Source organism: Molossus molossus, unplaced genomic scaffold (assembly GCF_014108415.1).
Source record: "Molossus molossus isolate mMolMol1 unplaced genomic scaffold, mMolMol1.p scaffold_m16_p_21, whole genome shotgun sequence".
NCBI lineage: Eukaryota > Metazoa > Chordata > Mammalia > Chiroptera > Molossidae > Molossus > Molossus molossus.
Genome location: NW_023425357.1, coordinates 11818222 through 11839563, shown reverse-complemented (window position 1 = coordinate 11839563; position 21342 = coordinate 11818222). Strand labels below are relative to the sequence as shown.

The 21342-nt window shown below is 48.8% G+C and overlaps 1 protein-coding gene across 1 annotated transcript in view; it reads right to left on the bottom strand.

The window, feature by feature from the left end:
- The window catches only part of SPTBN4 (spectrin beta, non-erythrocytic 4), a 74407-nt gene extending 53822 nt beyond the window's left edge, over positions 1-20585 (bottom strand). Inside the window, exons 1-4 of the mRNA XM_036275729.1 lie at positions 20508-20585; positions 17724-17889; positions 4515-4666; positions 3274-3447 (exon numbers count right to left, since the gene is read on the bottom strand). Of these exons, the coding sequence (XP_036131622.1) occupies positions 3274-3447; positions 4515-4666; positions 17724-17874 (477 nt within the window). The 5' untranslated portion in view covers positions 17875-17889; positions 20508-20585. The remainder of the gene's footprint in view (positions 1-3273; positions 3448-4514; positions 4667-17723; positions 17890-20507) is intronic.
- Between the last annotated feature and the right edge of the window lie 757 nt (positions 20586-21342).

Here is a 21342-nt window from a genome sequence, read left to right as displayed (position 1 = left end):
GCCAGTCTCCCTGCCCCGCCCCACAGTCTGTCCTCTGAGTGACAGAGGGACCCTGTGAACACCCACATTAGATCACTTGCCTCCTATCCTCAACCCAGGACCCCAGTTCACGCTGGGTGAAGATAAAAGTCCTCAAACTCTCCTCTCGTTATGTCTCTGACCTCATCTTCAACACCTCTCTCCCCTCCAGAGACCTCTGTCCTCTCCCTAAATTACCAGCGTGCTCCCTCCCCAGGGCCTTGCACTGGGATAGCCTTCCCCCTGGTCCCCACAAGGCTCCATCCCCTCTTTCAAGTCTGTACTCACATCACCTCAGTGAGGACTTGACCAACTGCTTGATTTTACATTTCAGTATCTACACCCAAACTGCACACCCCCCTTCCATGCCTGATTACTCTCTTAGCATTTATCACCACCTCTAAATTTTATTTCTTCATCTGGCTTAGCATCTCCCCACTATGGACTGCATTGTGTCCTCCCCCCCAAATTCCTAAGTTAAAGCCTTAACCCCAGTGTGACTGTATTTGGAGATAGGGCTTTAGAATTAAATGAGCTCATAAGGGTGGGGCCCTAATCTAATAGGAATGGTGTCCTTATAAGAAAAGAAAGTCTGGCTGGTGTGGCTCAGTTGGGTGGAATTTCCTCCCATATACTGAAGACAATTTATCCATGTTTCTCTCTCTCCCTCCCTCCCTTTCCCTCTCTCTAAAATCAATAAGCATATCTTCAGGTGAGGATTAAAAAAAGAAGAGCCCGGCTGGTGTGGCTCAGTGGTTGAGCGTGGACCCAGGCACCAACAGGTCACCGGTTTGATTCCCAGTCAGGGCACATGCCCAGGTTGTGGGCCCCATCCCCAGCGGGGGGCATGCAGGAGGTGGCCGATCGATGTTCTCATCGATGTTTCTGTCTCTCTCCCTCTCCCTTCCTCTCTCTCTAAAAACTCAATAACAAAAACATTAAAAGAGAAGAAGAAGAAGAGACCCTAGGGACATGCCCACACAGAGAAAAGACCATGTGAAGACGTAGAGAGAATGTGGTCCTCGACCAGACAAGGAGAAAGGCCTCTGGAGAAACCAAATCTGCCAGCACCTTGACCTTGAAATTTATGAGAAATGAAATTTCGTCTCTGGCCAGTGTGGCCCAGGTTTGATTCCTGGTCAAGGACACATACCTGGGATGCAGGTTCGATCCCGGCCCTGGTTGAGGCACATGCAGGAGGCAACCAATGGATGTGTCTCTGTCACATCAACATTTCCCTCTCTCCCCCTCCCCTGTCCCCTCCACTCTCTCTAAAAATCAATGGAAAAAATATCCTTGGGTGATGTTTAACAAAAAAGAAGAAAAAAAGAAAGAGAAGACATTTCCGTTGTTTAAACCCCTGGTCTGCATGCCCTGGCCGGTTTGGCTCAGCGGTTAGAGCGTCGGCCTGCGGTCCGGAGAGACCCGGGTTCGGTTCCCGCTAAGGGCACGTACTTCGGTTGCAGTTTGTCCCCGGCCCTGGTTGGTCGTGCGGGTAGCAGCCACTCGATGTGTCTCTTCACATCGATGTTTCTCTCTCTCTCTCTCCCTCCAACTCTATCTGTACAAAAAATGGAAAAATATCCTCGGGTGAGGATAAAAATAAATAAATAAATAAATAAATAAATAAATAAATAAATAAAATAAACCCCTGGTCTGCAATATTTTGTTACGGCAGCCCTAGTAGACTAACACACTCACTACCCTGTAAAAATTCCAGGGCCACGTGATGTGTATCTGTTTTATCTTCTGCGGTAACAGATGTTGATTTTGTTTCTACTACATGTTATCACACATAGTAGGTGTTCAATAAAGTTCTGGAGAACCCAGAATTTAGAGCAGGTCTGAGAAACTCAGGTGGGTGTTTGACACTTGGGCCCTAGACTCAGGAGCTGAGTTTGGCATGTGGGTACAAGGTGGAGAATTAGGTTCCCAGGAGGTCCCAGCCCCTGGTTTAAGGCTCCAGCTATCAGCCACCACCTCCAACCCAAGGGTCTCGTTCCTCATTCTGTACTGACAACATCCATACCTGCCTCCAGCTTTCACCACTGTTCTGAGCTCCATTCCCAGTATTCAGTGGATCCCTAAATGCCTCCTACTGATGTCCCCAAACACTTGAGACCACCACGTCCCCAAATGGCCTCAGTGTCTCTCCCTGCTCTTTCTCCCCCGCCCTGTCTCAGGGTGGCTCCTCTACCCCCCAGTCCTCAGGCCAGAGCCTTGAGCCTTGAACACCTCTCAACCCTTCCCCTTCCCCTATGGCATGCCCACTAACCCCTGAGCATCTTCCCTACCTGCCCTCCTGCTCACCTCTATGCCCCACCCACAGGTCCAGCTCCAGACTCTTCCCTGGGCTCCCAGCCCCCAATTTTGGCAACCACTTTAATCCAGAGCGATTCTTCTAAATCTGATTATGCCCATCCTCTTGATAAAACTCTCCATCTCTCCCCATGTCAGACAGAATAAAATCCAAACTGATTATCAGAGATCACCTAGGCCCTGCCAACCCCTCGACCTCATCTCCTCCGTTACCCCTTGCCTCCAATTCTCCAGCCACACTGGTCTCTCTGTACTTCCAACAAGCTAAGCCCATTCCCGCCTCAGGGCCTTGGCCTCTGCTGTGTTCCCGACCTGGAATGCTTTCTCCCTCCAGCTTCATGTGTCATTCAGCAGTCAGCTTTTCAGAGAGCCCTCCTCCCATCACCCAGTCTAGAATGTCAATACCATCCACCTAATATTTTATATCCCTTTCCTGATTTATCATAATCTCTTCTGCAAAGCTCTTTTTACTTCTCTGCCAAGGGCTGGCCCTTTTCCCATACACCACTTGTTTATGCTTTTATAGATTTGTTTATTATCTGTCCACAGAGGCAGGACATTTGTCTAGTTTGCTTCTGAACTGGAGCAAAAGTGTCTGGATTTGAATTCCAGCTCCACTGTCCAGCCGTGTGACCTTCACTTCCCTGGGCTTGCTTGCTCGCTGGTAAAATGGAATAATAAATAGTACTTAGGTTATGGGGTTGTCGTGTGTATTAAATGCCACGCGCTTAGAACAGTGCCTGGAACACAGTAAAAAACATATGTAAATGATGATCATAGTGATGCTCGTGATAATGATGACTATTTTCATTTCCACCACCTGGAACAGGGTTGCTGGAGCATATTAGAATTTTTTGGAGTGAATGAAGGAATGAATGGTTGGGTGGGTTGGGGACGACCTCGGGGCCAGCTGGGCAGCAGACACTTGGGGATCACCTGGAAGCGCAGGATGATGGTCCAGACCAGCCCCAGGGTCAGCCGGTGGTTCCCATCCACGATGTCATGCGATCCCACGTTCTCCAGGTGCACGCGCTGCTCCTTCAGAAACTGCAGAGCCTTGTCCACATTTTCCAGCGAGTGGATCCTCATGCGACCGCGCGTGGGCCTTGGCTGGGTGGGGGTGGGAGGCGGGCATTGAGAGATGGAGGGCTTGACCTAGAGTACTGTACCCTGGGCCCCCCTCCTTTCAAAGAAGTTCACCCCATACCCGAGCCCCCTGGATGTCCAAGCCCAGACCACGCCCCTTCAGTCTTATCAAAGACCCAGGACCTAAAGAATCCTACCCCTTCCTGTAGCCAGACCCTTTCAAGAGCCAGTTCCCTTCGTGGCTTATTCCAATTCCTGTCCACACTCCTTCTAGCAAAGCTTCACCTCCAACCTGATAACTATACCTCTTATTGTTAAGCTCTGCTCCCTGCCTGTACCCAGAGTTCCGCCCTTCCTGGATCTCTGCCCTAGGCGACCAAAGTTTTGCCCCTGGTTCCATAGCCACAGCCTTTCAGGCACCTGCCTGGAGCCTCGCCCATTCCTGTCCCCGCCCCACCCAAACACTCTCCTCTTGTTTATAGCTCTGTTCCTCCCCGTGGCGTTTGTTTCTGTTCTATAGCCATGCCCCTCAAGGCTTCGAGCTCCAGGCTCTGGACCTTTAATGAATCTCTAGTCCTATCGGAACCCCATCCTTCCCAATGAAGACCCATCCAAGCCCGGAAATACAACTGTAATCCACACAACAAGCCACACACATACAAGAGTTGTCTGGTCCCCCAGACTCCCACGACCAAGGCATCCCCTTCCGATGACCGTACCCTCGACCACAGAACCCACCTCAACAGAGTTCTGCCCCTATTTTATAGCCATTGCCCCTGCCACCAAATCACCCAGGCTAGTTCTTTCTAATAAAGCTCCCCCCTTCTCCCATAGCCCCACCCCTTCCAAAGGAGCCCCACCCAAGCCCAGAGTCCCGTCCCAACCCTGGCCCTCACCTTCAACAGATCCTGTTCCAAGGCACAGTCTCCAGATTCTCACAACCAAGCTCCACCCCTGTGCCACGCCCCCTGCCAACCCGAGGAGGGGGGCTTCTAGGACGCTCCACCCATCATTACCCGGGCCCCAGTCCTAGTCCAGCCAGAGACCCCAAGGCCAATCCCCTTCCCCCGCAGCCCTCCGGGCCCCCTCACCAGCTGCTCCCCGGACAGCACTTCCAGGAGCCGCGTGAGCACGAAGCCGTCCCGGAGGTCGGCATAGAGGTCCCCGATGTGGCAGCCAACGCGGGCCAGGTGCGAGTTCACCCACTTGGTAAACGTTTTCTTCTGCACGGCCTCCCGCTCATCTGAAGGACAAACTCTGATGAGCCCCCGCCTCCCCGAAGAACTTCCCCAGGAATTCCTCCTTCCAGCCTCACCCCAGCCCCCCATCTTCCCCAGGAATTCCTCCTTCCAGCCTCACCCCAGCCCCCCATCGCCCACGGTTCGGGCCCAGCTCTCGCAACAATGAGGTCTGTGCGAGGTCGCCTTGGACGCCTTCCCCTACCCTCCGGTGCCCACCTGAAGACAAGTTCCTTTGTCTTTTCAAGTTTTCCTGAGATATCACTTCCCCCAGAAGCCCTCCCTGTTTCCTACCCCAGCTGGCTGTCCATTCACGCAATAAATATTTGAGCGCCTACTATAGTGTCCCCCACTGCGCTGGGCTCTGAATTCAGCCAGAGTTCTTTTGTCACAGAGCTCAGATTAGTTGGGGCACAGAAGCCATTGAAGGACCTATGGGGTGGGGGGCAGGATGACAGCTGTGTTTCAGGAATATCTCTGGCTGCTGTGGGGAGGGTGGATCAGAGAGGGCAAGGATGGCAGCCAGGAGACCAGGGAGGAGATTGAGGGACTCGGGAGAGAGGGGTCAAAGCTGGAGGAGGGCGGAGCTGTGGACACGGGAGAAGAGGGCATATTGGAGCGTTATTTAGAGATGAAAGAGTAAGACCTGGCACATGACAGGTTGTGAGGAGTGAAGAGGAAGGAGGCTGGACCCAGTGTTCCTGAGGGCAGGAGCCCTGCCTCCCACCTGGTAGCAGGTGGACTGCCAGCTAGACACTCCGTGTCCCACACCCCTGAGGCCAGGTGGAGCAGATGACTGCTGAGGAAAGAGTGAACAAACGAATCGGAGTCACCTTCGCCAAGCTAACAAAATCACTTAAATTAGAATGGGCTGAAACAGCGAGAACAGAGTTTGTTTTACTGTAACTAGGCTGAGGACATAGCTTTTGAACCTTTCAGATGTGCATCAATGCCGGGAAATAGACATACATGCCATAGATAAACCTCTGAAGAATTCAGAAAAGAATGTTCGTGAGCAGAACGTAGGGAAAAAAGATCACCATCTCAGACCAATCCAGAGGCTAAGAATGCGAGACTGATGCTTCTCAAGAATGTCCTTTTGACTCAACTTTTCTCTTGTCTTCGAAACACTCTGGGTGTTACCCAGTAGTGTTTGCAGAATTGCAAATCTTTTTTTTTTTTTTTTTTTTTTTTTTATCCTCACCCGAGGACACTTTTTCATTCTTTGTTCAGATAGAGCAGAAGGGAGAGAGAGAGAGAGAGAGAGAGAGAGAGAGAGAGGGAAACATCAATGTGAAAGGGACACATCAAGTGGCTGCCACCCGCACGACCAACCAGGGCCGGGGACAAACTGCAACCGAGGTACATGCCCTTAGCGGGAACCGAACCCGGGTCTCTCGGGACCGCAGGCCGACGCTCTAACCGCTGAGCCAAACCGGCCAGGGCCAGAATTGCAAATCTTAAGACCCTTGAATAAAACTGTCATTTAATTTTAGCGAGGCCTCCTGATACATTTACTCTCAGGTGTCACTACCAATGAGAGCGGCGTGGAAGAACGTGTGCAATGTGTGCAATGTCTGCCTTGCTTGCTTACAAAGAAATAGTTTTAGCCCAGCCAGTGTGGCTCAGTGGATTGAGCATCGTCCCCTGGACTGAGAGATCCTGGTTCGATTCCTGCTCAGGGCACATGCCTGGGTTTCAGGCTCCATCCCCAGTAAGGGGCCTGTAGGAGGCAGCCCATTGATGTTTCTAGCTCTCTTTCCCTTCCTCTTTCTCTCTCTCTAAAAAAAATCAATAAAAACATACTTGTTTGTTTGTTTTTTATCCTCACCTGAGGACATTCTGACATCCACCTTCAGATAGATTGGGAGGGAGGGAGGGAGGAAGAGAGAGAGAGAAACATCGATGTGAGAGAGACACATCAACTGGTTGCCACCCACACTACCCCAACTGGGGCGGGAACAAACTGCAACTGAGGTACGTGCCCTTAGCGGGAACTGAACCTGGGACTCTCCCGTCTGCCAGCCAATGCTCTGACCGCTGAGCCAAACTGGCCAGGGCAAAAAATATTTTTTTAAAAAGAAATGGTTTTAATAACAGCATTAGTATGAGCTGTAATACACACACATACTATAAAATTCACCCTTTTAAATTCAGTGGTTTTTAGTATATTCACAGAGTTGTGCAACCATCACCACTATCTAATATCAGAATATTTTCAACACCCCAAGAAGAGTACCCATTAGCAGTCACTCCTCAAGCCCTGTCTTCTCAGGCCCAGGTACCATTAATATTAATATATTTTCTCTATTCTGGACATGCTGCATAAATGGAATCACACAATATATGGCCTTATGTGTCTGGCTTCTTTTACTCAGCACAATGTTTTAAAGGTTTGTTGATATTGGCCCAGCCAGTGCGGCTCAGTGGCTGAGCGTCGACCCATGAACCAAGAGGTCGCCAGTTTGATTCCCAGCCAGGGTACAAGCCCAGGTTGTGGGCCTGATCCCTAATAGGGGACATGCAGGAGGTGGCCAATCGATGTTCTCTCTCATCAATGTTTCTCTCTCTCTCTCCCTCTCTTTCCAAAACCAATAAAGAACAAAAATTTTTTAAACACAACAGTTTGTTGATGTTGTAGCACAGATCAGTACTTTATTCCTTTTTCTGGCCAAATAATATGACATGTGTGGCTATATTACATTTTACTTACCCATTCATCAGTTAGGGGACATTTGAGTTGTTTCCACTTTTTGGCGATTATGAATAATGCTGCTCTGAACATTCAGGTACAAGTTTTTCTATAGACACAGGTTCTCAGTTATCCTGAGTATAAACCTGGTAGTGGGCCCTGGCCGGTTTGGCTCAGCAGTTAGAGCGTCGGCCCGTGGACCAGAGACACCCGGGTTCAGTTCCTGCTAAGGGCACGTACCTCGGTTGCAGTTTGTCCCCAGCCCTGGTTAGTGTCATGTGGGTGGCAGCCACTCGATGTGTCTCTCTCACATGGATGTTTCTCTCTCTCTTCCTCTCTCTCTCCCTCCCACACTATCTGAAGATAAATGCAAAATAAATAAATAAACAAACAAACAAACAAACAAACCTGGTACTGGAATGGCTGAATCTGTGGTAACTCTATGTTTAGCCTTTTGAGAAACTGCCAAATTATTTTCCAAAATGGCTGCGCCTTTTTTTTTTTTTTTAATCCTCACCTGAGGTCATGCTTAGAGAGAGGAAGAGAGAGAGGGAACATGGATGTGAGAGAGAAACTTCAACAGGCTGCCCTCCACATGTGCCTGGACCAGGACTTGAACTGGGCAACCCTTTGGTGCACGGTAGATGCTCCAACCAACTGAGGCACTTCAGCCGGGGGGTTGCACCATTTTACATTCCCACCAGCAATGTAGGAGGGTTCCAATTTCCGCACATCCTTGCCACCACTTGTTATTTTCTGTGTGTTTTTATTTATTTATTTTTATCCTCACCAGAGGACATTTTTCCATTCTTTGTTCATATAGAGTGGGAGGGAGAGAAAGGAAGAGAGAGAGAGAAACATCGATGTGAAAGGGACACATCGAGTGGTTGCCACTCACACGACCCAACCAGGGCCGGGGACAAACTGCAACCAAGGTACATGTCCTTAGTGGGAACTGAACCCGGTCTCTCTAGACCACAGGCCAACACTCTAACTGCTGAGCCAAATCGAGTAGGGCTTCTGTGTGTTTTTAAAAACTTATTATGGGCCCTGGCCGGTTTTGCTCAGTGGTTAGAGCATCAGCCCGCGGACCAGAGAGGCCTGGGTTCGGATCCCACTAAAGGCATGTACCTTGGTTGCAGTTTGTCCCCGGCCCCGGTTGGGGTCGTGCAGGTGGCAACCAGTTAATGTGTCTTTCTCACATCGATGTTTCTCTCTCTCTTCCTCCCTCTCTCCTTCCCACTCTATCTGAAGATAAATGCAAAAGAGAAAAAAATGTCCTCGGGTAAGGATAAAAAAAATAAAATAAAAAACTTATTATGACCATCCTATGGGTATAAAGTGGAATTTCTTTTTCTTTCTTTCTTTCTTTTTTTTTTTTTGCATTTATCTTCAGATAGAGTGGGAGGGAGAGAGGGAAGAGAGAGAGAAACATTGATGTGAGAGAGACACATCGACTGGTTGCCACCCACACGACCTCAACCGGGGCCGGGGACAAACTGCAACTGAGGTACATGCCCTTGACCGAATCGAACCCAGGACTCTCTGGTCCTCCACTAACCACTGAGCTAAACCAGCCAGGGCTCTCCTTTTTTTTTAAATGTTGACAATGAATTTCATTTTTATAAAACACAGTGAGGGTGAAGCCAAACATGTCCCCGAGTGCCACTTCCGACCTGAGATGACACGGAATGTTTACCCTCAGTGTGTATGGCTAGCGACAGGGCGTCTTCATTAGCCCTCCCAGCGCCACCCACCACTCTTCTGCACCTGCTGTGGAGTGGACCGTGTGAATGGGCTCCCTAGCCCTCACAGGCCTCAGACTTTCTACTGGGTTTAGACAGCAGATGAGAGGAGAGAAGAAAGGCCAAGAAATGTATTCCCCCATGCTTGACCAGCTACGGGCAGTGCCTGGCCCTGCTCCTGCGTCCCCTGCTCCGGCTGGGGAGGCCTCTCTCCCATGTCACCACTGCCTGTCCCCCACCCCACCTCAGCCCTGGAGGGTCTCCAGTGTCCACACCTCTGTAAATAGCCCCTTCATTAAACTCTCCTCTGTTTTACCCCTTTGAGGGGGCCATCAGCTTCCTGGCACAGGTTCCTTTGGCTTGTGAAGACTCTGAGCCAAATGACAGTTGTCCTACCTCTGCCATGTGCTCATATTGAGTTATTTCATCTTTCATATGCTCTTCTCCACTGCAGCAGTCACTAGTGAGATACATTTCCTTAGAATAAGACTTTATTCTTATCTGAAATACATTCAGATTTCCCCAGAGCGGAGGAAGAACTACTCCTTTACCCACTACTGGTTGAGGAGAAAGGATACGGAGAGACTTAATGTGTAAATGATATGTTGGAAATTAGTCTGAGAATAGTTAGGAAGCAGAACACCAAGTACTGGTGGAATATGGGAATATTATAACCCTCATGCCTGCTGGGGCAACCGTTCTGAAAATCATCAGAGTCTAATTAAACTAGTGCACATCCCCAAGACCCAGAAACTCTTTCCCTTTTGGGCCCCCAAAACTTTTTCACCCTGGTGCATAGCCTGTAGGAGGGTGTGCAATGCAATGCTATTTGGGGATGGGTGGCGGGGACACGATCAGAGTTGGAGGCAGCCTGGTCGTCCATCACTGGGGAGGGAAGGGGTCAAATATGATGACTACGCACCAAGGGCTCCATGCACCAGTGAGAAGCAACAGATTAGATGTACACAGAGCCACATGGCTCAGTCTTAGGGCTCAGTGCTGAGTGAGAAAATCAGGCAAAAAATGCAATCTAGAATATGACAAAACTTGTATCGGTCAGTGATACCTGCACACACAAACACGTATATGTATAGGGCTCTAAGATTTATGGCATTGCAGCTTAGGAGAGAAAGGAAAGTCTTTTCAGTAAGTGGAGCTCATTCAACTGGACATCCATGTCGGCGGCAAAATGGACCTTGACCCCCACACACTGTACACAATAATAAATATAATAAATATCATTCGGGCTTAAATCTAAATATGAAAGGAATACAAGGCTTTTAGAAGAAAACATCAAAAACTAGCTCCATGCCCTGGCCGGTTTGGCTCAGCGGTTAGAGCATCAGCCTGCAGTCCAGAGAGACCCGGGTTCGGTTCCCACTAAGGGCATGTACCTCGGTTGCAGTTTGTCCCCAGCCCTGGTTGGTCGTGCGGGTGGCAGCCACTCGATGTGTCCCTTTCACATCGATGTTTCTCTCTCTCTCTCTCTCTCTCTCTCCCCCTCTCCTTCCCTCCCACTCTATCTGAACAAAAAAATGGAAAAATGTCCTCGGGTGAGGATAAAAAAAAAAAAATTAGCTCCATGACCTTGGAGTAGGCAAATATTTCTTCTTTTTTTTTCATCCTCACCCGAAGATATTTTTCCATTTTTTGTTCAGATAGAGTGTGAGGGAGGGAGAGGAAGAGAGAGAGAGAAACATTGACGTGAAAGGGACACATTGAGTGGCTGCCACCCGCACGACCAACCAGGTCCAGGGACAAACCATAACCGAGGTACGTGCCCTTAGCGGGAACCAAACCCGGGTCTCTCTGGACCACAGGCTGATGCTCTAACCGCTGAGCCAAACCGGCCAGGGCAGCAAATATTTCTTAAAGAAGACACAAAGTGTTAGCCATACAAAAAATAATTATTAAATTAGACTACATTTAAATTAAGAAATTCTGTTCATCAAAAGGGACCATTAAGAGAATGAAAAGAGCCGGGCTGGTATGTCTCAGTGGTCGCCAGGTTGATTCCTGGTCAGGGCACACGTCCAGGTTGTGGGCCTGATCCCCAGTGGGGGGCATGCAGGAGGCGGCCAGTTGATGTTCTTTCTCATTGATGTTTCTGTCTCTCTCTCCCTCTTTCTTTCTTTCTCTCTAAAAATCAATAAAGAAAAAAAAAGGAGAATGAAAAGAGCCCTGGCCGGTTTAGCTCAGAGGTTAGAGCATCAGCCCGTGGACCAAAAGGTCACAGGTTTGATTCCCAGTCAAGGGCATGTACCTTGGTTGCAGGTTAGATCCCTGCTTCTGGTTGGGATCGTGCAGGAGGCAACCAATCGATGCGTGTCTCTCATATCTATGTTTTTCTCTCTCTCTCTGAGAGAGGGAGGAGGGAGAGAGGGAGAGAGGGAGAGAGGGAGAGAGAGAATGAAAAGACAAGCCACAGAGTGGGATAAAATATTCACAACACAGCCCTGGCCAGCTTGGCTCAGCGGCTGGAATGTCAGCCTGGGGACCAGAAGTCCGGGGTTCGGTTCCTGCTAGGGGCACGCACCAAAAAAAAAAAAATATATATATATATATCTATATATATAGATATATATATATATTTATTTCACAACACATATATCTGAATATCCGAAAAGCAATCAGAAAAAAGCAGGAAACTAGGCAAAAGGCTTGAACAGTCACTTCACAAGATATCCGAATAATCAATAAACATATGAAAAGGTGCTCCACCTCATTAGTTGTTATTAGTCATCCGGAAAATAAATGCAAATTTAAAACACAATAGTATACACACCCACCAGAATGGCTAAAATTAAAAAGAACGACCATAACAAGGTTTGGATGAACACAACTGAGTCACTCATGCACTGCTGGGGGAATGTAAACTGCTACAAACTGGCAGTTTCTACTAAAATTAGATATACACCTACCCTATAACCCAACAATATCACTTTGGAGTGGGTCTAAGCCAACTGGAAATGAGCGCTTCTGCCCACCAAAACCCGTGTACTTAGAAGGTTTGCAGCAGCAATAGTTGTAATAGTTTCATTTGTAATACTTTGTAATACTCTCAGTTACTAGTTTAATAGTCTAGTTTGTGATAGCCCTAACCTAGAAGCAACCCAAATGCTCAGCAACAGGTCACTGGACAAGCTAGCTATAGAATAGTCACACCGTGGAATACTATACAGCAGCGAAGGAACACCAAGTACAGTCAGATGTGGACAAATCTCACAAGCAGAGTGTTGAGTAACTGAAGCCAGACACAAAACCGTGCATGCTGCATGATCCCATTATATGGAGTTCAAACAGTAGCAAAAGGAATGTGCTCTGTTAGAAATTAGGTCAGTGTTGACTCTTGGGATACAGGGATAGAGAGGTGGCCCGAGGGGGTTTGTCTGGACTGTCACATTTTGTTTCCTTATCTGTGAACTGGTTACAAGATGGTACTCATTCGTGGGGATGCTGGACACTCATGGTTTATCTGCCTTTCTGTGTGCACATAATACTTTTTTTTTTAACTAGTAACATAAGGTCATGGCTACAGATATATTTTTTCTTTATTGATATTAAAGAGAGAGAGGAAGGGAGAGGGAGAGAGAGATAGAAACATCCATGAGAGCCCTGGCCGGTTTGGCTCAGCGGTTAGAGCGCCCGCCTGCGGTCCGGAGAGACCCGGGTTCGGTTCCCGCTAAGGGCATGTACCTTGGTTGCAGTTTGTCCCCGGCCCTGGTTGGTCGTGCGGGTGGCAGCCACTCGATGTGTCCCTTTCACATTGATGTTTCTCACTCTCTTCCTCTCTCTCCCTCCCACTCTGTCTGTACAAAAAATGGAAAAATGTCCTCGGGTGAGGATAAAAAAAGAAAAAGAAACATCCATGAGAGAGAACATCAACTGGCCGCCTCCTGCATGTCTCCCACTGGGGATTGGGCCCAAACCTGGGCATGTGCCCTGACCAGTAATTGAACCGGTGACCTCTTGGTGCATGGGTCAACACTCAACCACTGAGCCATACTGGCCGGGCAACATGTAATATATATATATTTTATCCTCACCCAAGGACATTTTTTTTTCCATTTTTTGTTCAGATAGAGTGGGAGGGAGAAAGGGGAAGAGAGAGAAACATCGACGTGAAAGGGATACATTGAGTGGCTGCCCCCCGCATGACCAACCAGGGCTGGAGACAAACTGCAACTGAGGTACGTGGCCTTAGCGGGAACCGAACCCTGGTCTCTCTGGATAGCAGGCTGACGCTCTAACTGCTGAGCCAAACTGGCCAGGGCAACATGTAATACTTTGATAAAGAGTTAAATATTTGCCTGCATGCACACTAATTAGCAATGCACATTTTGTAAGACCATTCACATGCAAAGGGAAGGATGTGCATTAAAACTATTAGAATGGGCCCTGGCCAGTTTGGCTCCGCGGTTAGAGCATCGGCCTGCGGTACGGAGAGACCCGGGTTCAGTTCCCGCTAAGGGCACGTACTTGGGTTGCAGTTTGTCCCCGGCCCTGGTTGGTCGTGCGGGTGGCAGCCACTCGATGTGTCCCTTTCACGTCGATGTTTCTCTCTCTCTCTCTAGCTCTCTCTCCCTCCCACTCTATCTGCACAAAAAATGGAAAAATGTCCTCAGGTGAGGATAAAAAAAAACACTATTAGAATGGTTGCCTATGGGGGAGAAGGCATTGGTGTGAGACAGGGATAAAAGAGAATAAAAGAACGTAAGGAGGAGAGGGGCCCCACACAGATAATGATGCCAGCGAGCCACAACCAAGGAGCATGATTAAGGGAACTCCTGCAGCAACACGTCCAGGTGATTTTTTTTTTAATTCCTCACCCAAGGATATTTTTCTACTTGTTATCAGATTGAGTTAGAGGGAGGGAGAGAGATAAAGACAGAGAGAAATATCGATGTGATAGAGCCACATTCAACTGGTTGCCAACCGCATGACCCAACCAGGGCCGGGGACTAAACACAACCGAGGTAGGTGCCCTGCACCGAAATCGAACCTGCGACTCATTGGTCCGAGGGCTGACTCTCTAACCGCTGAGCCAAACCAGCCAGGGCTGATTTCTTTTTTTTAAATTTATTTTTATTATTGACATTATTACAGATGTCTTCATTTCAGACAATTTCTTAAATATCTTCATGCAAAAGCACGAAGTTTGAATAGAGAAAAACCATGAGAGAAGCAGGCAAAGGTATGCAAATGGAAAGGCACCCCAGCAGTCTAGGTCATATTAGCATTTTGAGTAGCAACGTGGTTTTACAGAATAGCAGCATCCTCCAGTTACTGTTCATGTGAAGGCTACTGGTTTTGTGGTTTGGGTCTGGGATCCAATATTATGAGTTCTGGTTGTAGAGAACTGTAGGCATGAGAGATATAAACAGAATTGTGTGTTTGTGTGCCTTTAAGAGACTCGAGGAGTGTATGAAAAATGTTTTTTTCTTAAAGGGGAACGCCATTTCTCTAGACTAGATGCTGTCTGAGGTCCAGAGCTGATGTTCTGTGAGTCTGTGATCCTAAGATTCGAAAAGTCTTTGATCTTCATATTACCACAGCCCAGCTCTGCTCGCTCTCTGGTGTTCTCGCACCCTTCATGGTGGCTTACAAGGCCCTTCAATATGTGGCTCCCACTGGCTCCTCTCCCATCATCTTTGACTCACCATCTGTACCCACCTCACTCAAGTCACTCCCAACTTCTGGAGGTCTTGCATATGCTGTTCCTTCTGCCTGGAATAATCTTGTACTCTCTACCCCAGAGATCACTGCTCTTTATCCTCTAGGCCTGAGCTTAGATACTTCCTCCTCCAGGAAGCACTCCATGACTCTCCAGACTGAACCAGGCACTACATCTGGGCTCCTATATCCCCTGGGCTTCCCATCACAGCCCTGTGCCAGTGCCTCCCCCATCCCAGCCCTGACCCCTCTGTGTCATCACTATCTGTCTGGATCTAACGCTATCACTGGTCTGGAAGTCCTGTGGGGCAGGACCAGAGCTGGCTCAGTCACCATTATGTCCCTCATATTGCCCAGCAGAGGCCAGGCACAGAGGAGACACTGAATGAATATCTTGTGGATGAAATAATAAGTTCTGAAATTCTAAGTTGAGATGTTCCCAAAATTTTAAGCTTCTAAGAGTCTAAACGGCCTGGCTGGTGTGGCTCAGAAGTTGAACACCAACCCATGCACCAACAGATTGCCCGTTTGACTGCCGGTTCGAATGCCGGTTCAATTCCCTATCAGACTACATGCCCGGGTTGCCGGCTTGATCCCCAGTGGGGTCGTGCAGGAGGCAGCCAATCAGTGTTCTTTCTCATAGATGTTTCTGCCTCTCTCTTCCTCTCCTGTCCTCTCTCTCTCTAAAAATCAATAAAAATGTTTTTGGATTTTTTTAGGTCTAAAGGTATGAGTTTAAGTTTCCATGACTCTATGTTGAGATCATTCTAGCTGGCAAACCATGGCTTGAATCTTCAAGTGTTGTGGCTCATATAGATTTCTTTAATTGGGAAATTGCACACAAACATCAAAGCTAGCAACTCGGCCTGCATTTCCCCATGGCGAGAGCTGGCATCCAGCGCACTGTTCTGCTGACCACGGCCCCCAGTCCATTCACTCATTTATATCGCCTGCTGCCCCAGGGTGTGGAGCAGACACCCTGCTCAACATCCTTTCATTATCCAAAAATCTTAGTGTCAAAGATCCCATGATTGGCACATGCTGAGTTACTAAAATTCCGAGATTCTGAGGAAACTGATGCTGACTTCAGGGTTTCAAGATTTTATGGTTATAACCCTGGCCGGTTTGGCTCAGCGGTTAAAGCATCGGCCTGCGGTCCAGAGAGACCCGGGTTTGGTTCCCACCAAGGGCACGTACCTCAGTTGCAGTTTGTCCCTGACCCTGATTGGTCATGTGGGTGGCGGCCACTCGATGTGTCCCTTTCATGTCGATGTTTCTCTCTCTCTCTCTCTCTTCCTCTCTCTCCCTCCCACTCTATCTAAACAAAAAATGCAAAAATGTCCTTGGGTGAAGATTAAAAAAAAAATTTTATGATTATAACAATACATATTTTCTGTGTATAACGTTCCATGTTTCTGAGATATTAACATCTCAAGGGTCAAAGGTGCTAAGGATCTAATGTTTTCAAGGCTTATGATTATAAAGTTACATGTCTCTGAAGGGTATTTACTCATAAAGTTTTAAGGCTGATAATAAAACTCTTCTGAGGGTCTAAAGCCCCATGAATACACAGTCCTAATGTTCAAGGGTCTACAATTCTGAAAGTCTAAGGCTCTGAGATTCTATAACCCTATAGTTCTCTGGTCTTTGCTTACATTGGTCTAAAACCTCAAAGTAGGTGACCCACCATCCCAGGTGTCCATGAGGGCTTCAGTGCTAACCAGGAAGCTCTGGTTTTCTTCTTTTTTTTTTTTATCCTCACCCGAGGACATTTTTCTTTTTTCTTTTTTTATCCTCACCCGAGGACATTTTTCCATTTTTTTGTTCAGATAGAGTGGGAGGGAGAGAGAGGAAGAGAGAGAGAAACATCGACGTGAAAGGGACACATTGAGTGGTTGCCACCCGCATGACCCAACCAGGGCCCGGGACAAACTGCAACCAAGGTACGTACTCTTAGGGGGAACCGAACCTGGGTCTCTCCAGACCGCAGGCCGACGCTCTAACCACTGAGCCAAACCGGCCAGGTCTTTTTTTTTTTATTTTTTTATTCCTCACCCGAGGATATTTTTCTACTTGTTATTAGATAGAGTGGGAGGGAGGGAGAGAGACAAAAAGAAACATCGATGTGATAGAGCCACATTGACTGATTGCCTCGCGGACAACCCCACCAGGCCCGGGGATGAACCACAACCGAGGTACATGCTCTTGACTGGAATCGAACCTGAGACTCATTGGTCGGTGGGCCAACGCTCTAACCACTGAGAAAACCGGCCAGGGCTCATTCTATCTCTAAGTTCTCAGGATCCACATTTCTAATCAGAAAATTCTAAAGGGTTAGGATTATAAAGCTCTAAGGACCTATCTGTATTCGAGTTTAGATTTTGAAGGGTCTGAGATCCTAGGAGCCAATGATTAACATTTCTAAGGCCCGTGATTATAAAATTCTGTTTATGAGCGTCTCTGTTTCTAAAGGTCTTAGGTTCAAAGAATCTCTGAGTCTGACATGCTAAGGTCCTAAAATCCGGCATTTCAGCATTTCAGGATTCCAAGGAAGTACGCTTACAAAATCTCACACCTCTGGGACTGTACCAATCTCTAACGTCCCAAGGCTGCCTTGCCCCATACAGCAGCCACAAGCCACATGTGGTTATTTCAATTTAAACTAATTACAACTAAATAAAATTACAAAGTCAGTCCATCAGGTAGCACTGGCCACGCTCTAAGTGTTCATAACCACAAAGTACTAGTGCTCAGTGTATTGGACGTCACAGATAGAGAACATTTTTCGGTCATCATGGAAAGTTCTATTGGACAGTGCAGGTCTAAAGATTCAAGTTCTAGGCCATCCTCTAGGCCATTAAGGTTCTCAGGCATCGAGGTACACAGACAACACCCCAGCAGGCCCCTCTCTTCCCTCCCTCTTCTCTCCCACCCCTGCCCTCTCCAAGGTACCTGCTAAGGCCTTGATCCGGGAGCACTCAAAGATGGAGGGCTGCTCGCGCTCCCAGCCCCGATCCGGGCTCTCCCACCGGGCTACGGGGTTGTTGTTGTTAGAGGCCGGCAGGCCGTCCATGTTGTCCACTTCCCCTGGTACCTGCGCCATCAGGGAAGGTGAGGCCTGGGGATGGGCAGAGGCAGGTTAGGGCAGGAAGCAGGGCCTGAGCTCAGAGATCCCACTTCTAACAGTGATGCTGTGAATCCTATCTCCTCTCTAGTGCTCAGTTTCCCTGTCTTTATTATTTTTATTTATTTATTTATTTTTCTTTATTGATTTTAGAGAGAGAGGAATGGGGAGGGGGAGAGAGATAGAGAGACAAACATCAACGAGAGAGAACACTGATTGGCCGCCTCCTGCATGCCCCCCAACTGGGGATCGGACCCACAACCTGGGCATGTACCCTGACCGGGAATTGAACTGGCAACCTCTTGGTGCATGGGACAACACTCAACCACTGAACCACACCAGCTGAGTGAGCTTCCCTGTCTTTAAAATGGACATAATAGCTCTGGCTGGTTTGGCTCAGCAGTTGGAGCGTTGGCCTGCGAACCAGAAAGTCCTGGGTTCAGTTCCCGCTAAGGGCACTTACCTCTGTTGCAGCTTGTCCCTGGCCCCGGTTGGGGTCATGTGGGTGGCAGCCACTCGATATGTCTCTTTCACATCGATGTTTCTTTCTCTTTTTCCCTTTCTCCCTCCCACTCTATCTGAGAATAAATGCAAAAAAAAAAAAAAATGTCCTTAGGTGAGGATAAAATAAATAAATAAAATAAAATGGACATAATAATAATGACAATAATATTCACCCTGACCAGGCCATAGGGCTGTGGTAAAGCACCTGGCTTAGCTGGCACAGGGTAGGGGCGTGGCAAATTGTCACTGTTATGGTTGATAGAATGATAACACTGTTATCAACAGAACTCTAAAATATGGTAACAATAATAATTAACATGTATTGAGCACTTGAACTGTACTCGGTACTTTATGTGCATTATTGTATTCAATTTCCACAAATTCCCTCAAAATAGGCTATTATTAGGCCTACTACACAGAGGAGGAAACTGAGGCACAGAGGGGTGAATTCACTTGCCCAAGGTCACATAGCTAGTCAGTAGCGGGATTCAAATGCAGACACTGGGACCCAATAATTGCATTAATGGCTCCAATTCTTCCTTATAGCCACACCCTTTGTCATGTAACTCTTCAGTGTCCTCCAACTGTGGCAGTGGGAGGGATGGAAGATAGAGGTGAGGGTACATGCCCCACCCCTTTACTCTGGGTTTGGCCACATGGCTTTGATGAACAGAATTAGGTGGAAGGGCTGGTAAGTTCTGAACCTAGGACTCAAGAGACCATGAATGTTTTTGCTTGTGCTTAACTGTGCCCATGAGAAAAACACTGCAAGGCTAGCCCAGGGCCAAAGCCCCAGGTCTTCCAGCCAAGACCAGCCAACAGTCCACATCCCCTTCCCCGCCCTAACATGCGAATAAACCAGATGGACCCAACCTAAATCACTGACCTCAGACTCCAATGGCTACATAAATGCTTAAGTGTTTTAAGACCCTGAGTCTGGGGGTGGTTTCCTATGCAGCATTCTTGTGGCAATAGCTAACTGACATATTATCTCACTCCAGAGCTATGCTCAAGAGCACGACCAGATTGCAAATTTAAGGCGGGGGGGGGGGGGGCACCATCAGATACATCTCCTCTGCCCTCTGGGACCCCAGGCTTGATTCTGTGACTCAGAAAGGAAGGAACAGGGAGGAAATCAATGTCTCCCTTCTCAAAAGATTCAGATAGTTGCCAACCCACCAGATTCTAGGAAGGCAGGGTCTAGGTCTTGATCCGTGTAATAGAGATTGTCTCTTTAGGTGGACACTCCAAAATCCATTGTTATTCTTCCCTTCTTCCATGGAAAGTTGTAAGTAGGCACATGGCTACTTACCACCTGTGTGACCTTGGCCAAATCACTTCCCCTCTCTGGGCCTCAATTTGTTCATCTATAAAATGGTAATTATAATAGTACCCATGTCCTAGGGGTGTTTGAAGACGAAATGAGTTAATAATGCAGGAAGATGTTAGCTAGTATCTATAAGCCCTCAAAACATGGTCCTTGCTAGTATTTCCATCCTCTAGTCACACAGCAAATCAAAGTGCCTGTGCTGGAGTCAGACAGAAATGAGTTCAAGTCCTGCTTTACTCTTGCTGTATCTGTAACCCAACATCTTTAGTTTGGCCTCTCTGGGCCTCAGTTTCCCTCCCTGTTCAATAGTTAACATAATTGTTTCCTCAACAGAGAACACTTGGGGAAGGAACAGCCCTGGAGCAGCCCTGGCCATTACGTGATTGAATGCAGAAAGAAAAGAGAGGAAGGCGGTTGACGGTGAAGGGTGGAAAGGGGTGTCCTGTAGCTCCAGCAAAGGCTGGCGGAGTGCAACCCTGAAGGTGGGAGCAGATGCTTCAACCTTTCTGAGGCCGCGCCTCTCTCTCCCTGCAGTCTAGTCACTGTTCCCAAGGAGGGGGGCCTGGGAAGGACAAGGCCTGGGTGGAAGACCCACGCATGGCACGGAGAATAGACTGGGTTGGGAGGTGGGGGCTCATTCTGCCCTCGACCCTTCTCCTCCCCACAGCCAGGGAGACCCTGGGGGCTCAGGCCACCGCCACAGCGCGCGCGTGGGAGGGATGCTCGGGCAGGTGGGGAGATGCTGCAGGGAGGGGCTATCCGCCCCCACGTTGCTCACCTGGGCCCGCGGCCGCTGGTGCCGCTGTCCCCGCTCTCTCGGCGCCCGACCGCCCTCCCTGTCGGCGTCCGCGGCCCGGCCCGGAGCGGCCCGGCTCCGCTCGGCCTCGCCCGCCCCGCTGCTCGGCCAGATCCGCATGCGCCGCCGTGGCCGCTGCCGCCGCTGCCGCCGCTGCCGCCGCCGCCGCCGCGCCTCCCCCGCTCGCGCGGCCGCCGCGCTCGCGCGCCCCCGGGACCCCCTCCCGCCCGCGTCCCCCGCAGCTCCGGCCGCTTGCTGCGTGGGCCCACGCGTGGTCACACTCCCGGCCGCGGCGTGTGATACACAGGTGTACTCGTGGGTGCCAATGGTAGCATCACACACAGTCACATACTCCACTGTCACACATAGAGGATCACATACAGTATCACAAACATCCACATTTTCACAGTGTCACCCCCTCATATAGGGGTCACAGAGGGTCAAACATACAAACTCACGCAATCACATGCTCACACTGGGTCCCACACTGGCACAGTGCCCGACAGCGTCACACACTGTGTCACTGAAGTAGTGCCACCACCACCACCCATGCAGTGTGACACACAAACACACATGTCACACACTGCCTCACACTCCTATGGGTGTCACAAAGAGTGCCATATAGTCACATATCACACACTCCACAATCACACGGTATCACATACATTTTACACACTCACATTTGTCACACCAGTCACACTCACATGGGGGTCACACATCCTGCACTATCACACACTCATACATCACATCACAGGAGTTCACAAACAGCATCACAACACCAACAGCCACAGCCACACACTCAAATGGGGTCACAGTG